The 1,092-nt window shown below is 64.3% G+C and overlaps 1 protein-coding gene across 1 annotated transcript in view; it reads left to right on the top strand.

The window, feature by feature from the left end:
• The window catches only part of B4GALNT4 (beta-1,4-N-acetyl-galactosaminyl transferase 4), a gene marked incomplete at both ends in the record, with an annotated part of 15,623 nt that overhangs the window by 13,809 nt on the left and 722 nt on the right, over positions 1-1,092 (top strand). Inside the window, 3 exons of the mRNA XM_010145507.1 lie at positions 1-67; positions 455-608; positions 991-1,063. The exon at positions 1-67 is cut by the window's left edge and continues 10 nt beyond it. Of these exons, the coding sequence (XP_010143809.1) occupies positions 1-67; positions 455-608; positions 991-1,063 (294 nt within the window). The remainder of the gene's footprint in view (positions 68-454; positions 609-990; positions 1,064-1,092) is intronic.

Here is a 1,092-nt window from a genome sequence, read left to right as displayed (position 1 = left end):
CCCGTCCTGTGCCGGCCCCTGCAGCTCAGCTGGAAGCAGGACGTCATGGTGCACTTCGTGGTACCCGGTAGGTGACAGCAGGACACGTCTCCCCAGGGTCTCTGCTGCTGCCTCTGCCCTTGGCAGCCTCCGGCAGGAGGAAGGCAACCCCTTTGCTCCCTGGTTGCCTCCTCCAGGCTGGCCCAGGGGGATGAGGTTATCGCTTCTCATCAGAAGGGGTGTTGGTTTGGCTGGGGATGGGGGTGCTTTGGGGACCCCCGTCTCCTGCCTCTGCCCTTGGCAGCCTCCGGCAGGAGGAAGGCAACCCCTTTGCTCCCTGGTTGCCTCCTCCAGGCTGGCCCAGGGGGATGAGGTTATCGCTTCTCATCAGAAGGGGTGTTGGTTTGGCTGGGGATGGGTGTGCTTTGGGGACCCCCGTGGTAACCCGAGGGACGTTTGTGGCTGTGTCTGGCAGTGAAGAACCAAGCCCGCTGGGTCCAGCAGTTCATCTCGGACATGGCCCACCTGTACGGGGCTACGAAGGACGCCAACTTCAATGTCATCCTGGTGGACTTTGACAGCGACGACATGGACGTCGAGAAGGCCCTGCGGGATGCCCGACTGCCCCGGTAACCCACCGAAGTCCCGCCCCGCTCTCGCCAGGGTTGCTGAGGGGGGTCTGTGGGGGCTTCTCCTGGTGGGGCGGGCCATGCTGGTGGTGCTCACCCAACCCACCGCTCCTTCCCCAGCCTGGCACGGGTCTCTGCCTCACCGTCCCTCTCCTCCTCCTCCTCCTTCTCCTCCTTTTGGGGGGTTCACACTTGTTTTCCACGTGGAGGAGTTGGGGATGCAGAAGCCTCCTCTGCCTCCATGGGGGGATCCTTGGCATGAGTTGTAAGCACCAGACCCCCTTCCTGAGAAGGTCTCCCCTCCTTGCCGGTGGTCCCTGTCCTGCTCTCAGCTGTGTCCCTTTCGGTCACCAGCACTAACCACCCCGTCCTCTCTCCCCAGCTACCAGTACCTGCGGCGCACGGGGAACTTCGAGCGCTCGGCCGGGCTGCAGGCTGGCGTGGACACGGTCGCGGTGAGTCGGGGGACGGTCACAGCTCTCGC

This window comes from Buceros rhinoceros, unplaced genomic scaffold, assembly GCF_000710305.1.
Source record: "Buceros rhinoceros silvestris isolate BGI_N320 unplaced genomic scaffold, ASM71030v1 scaffold27410, whole genome shotgun sequence".
In the NCBI taxonomy this organism is placed as follows: domain Eukaryota; kingdom Metazoa; phylum Chordata; class Aves; order Bucerotiformes; family Bucerotidae; genus Buceros; species Buceros rhinoceros.
This window is presented reverse-complemented; position numbering and strand designations above follow the sequence as displayed.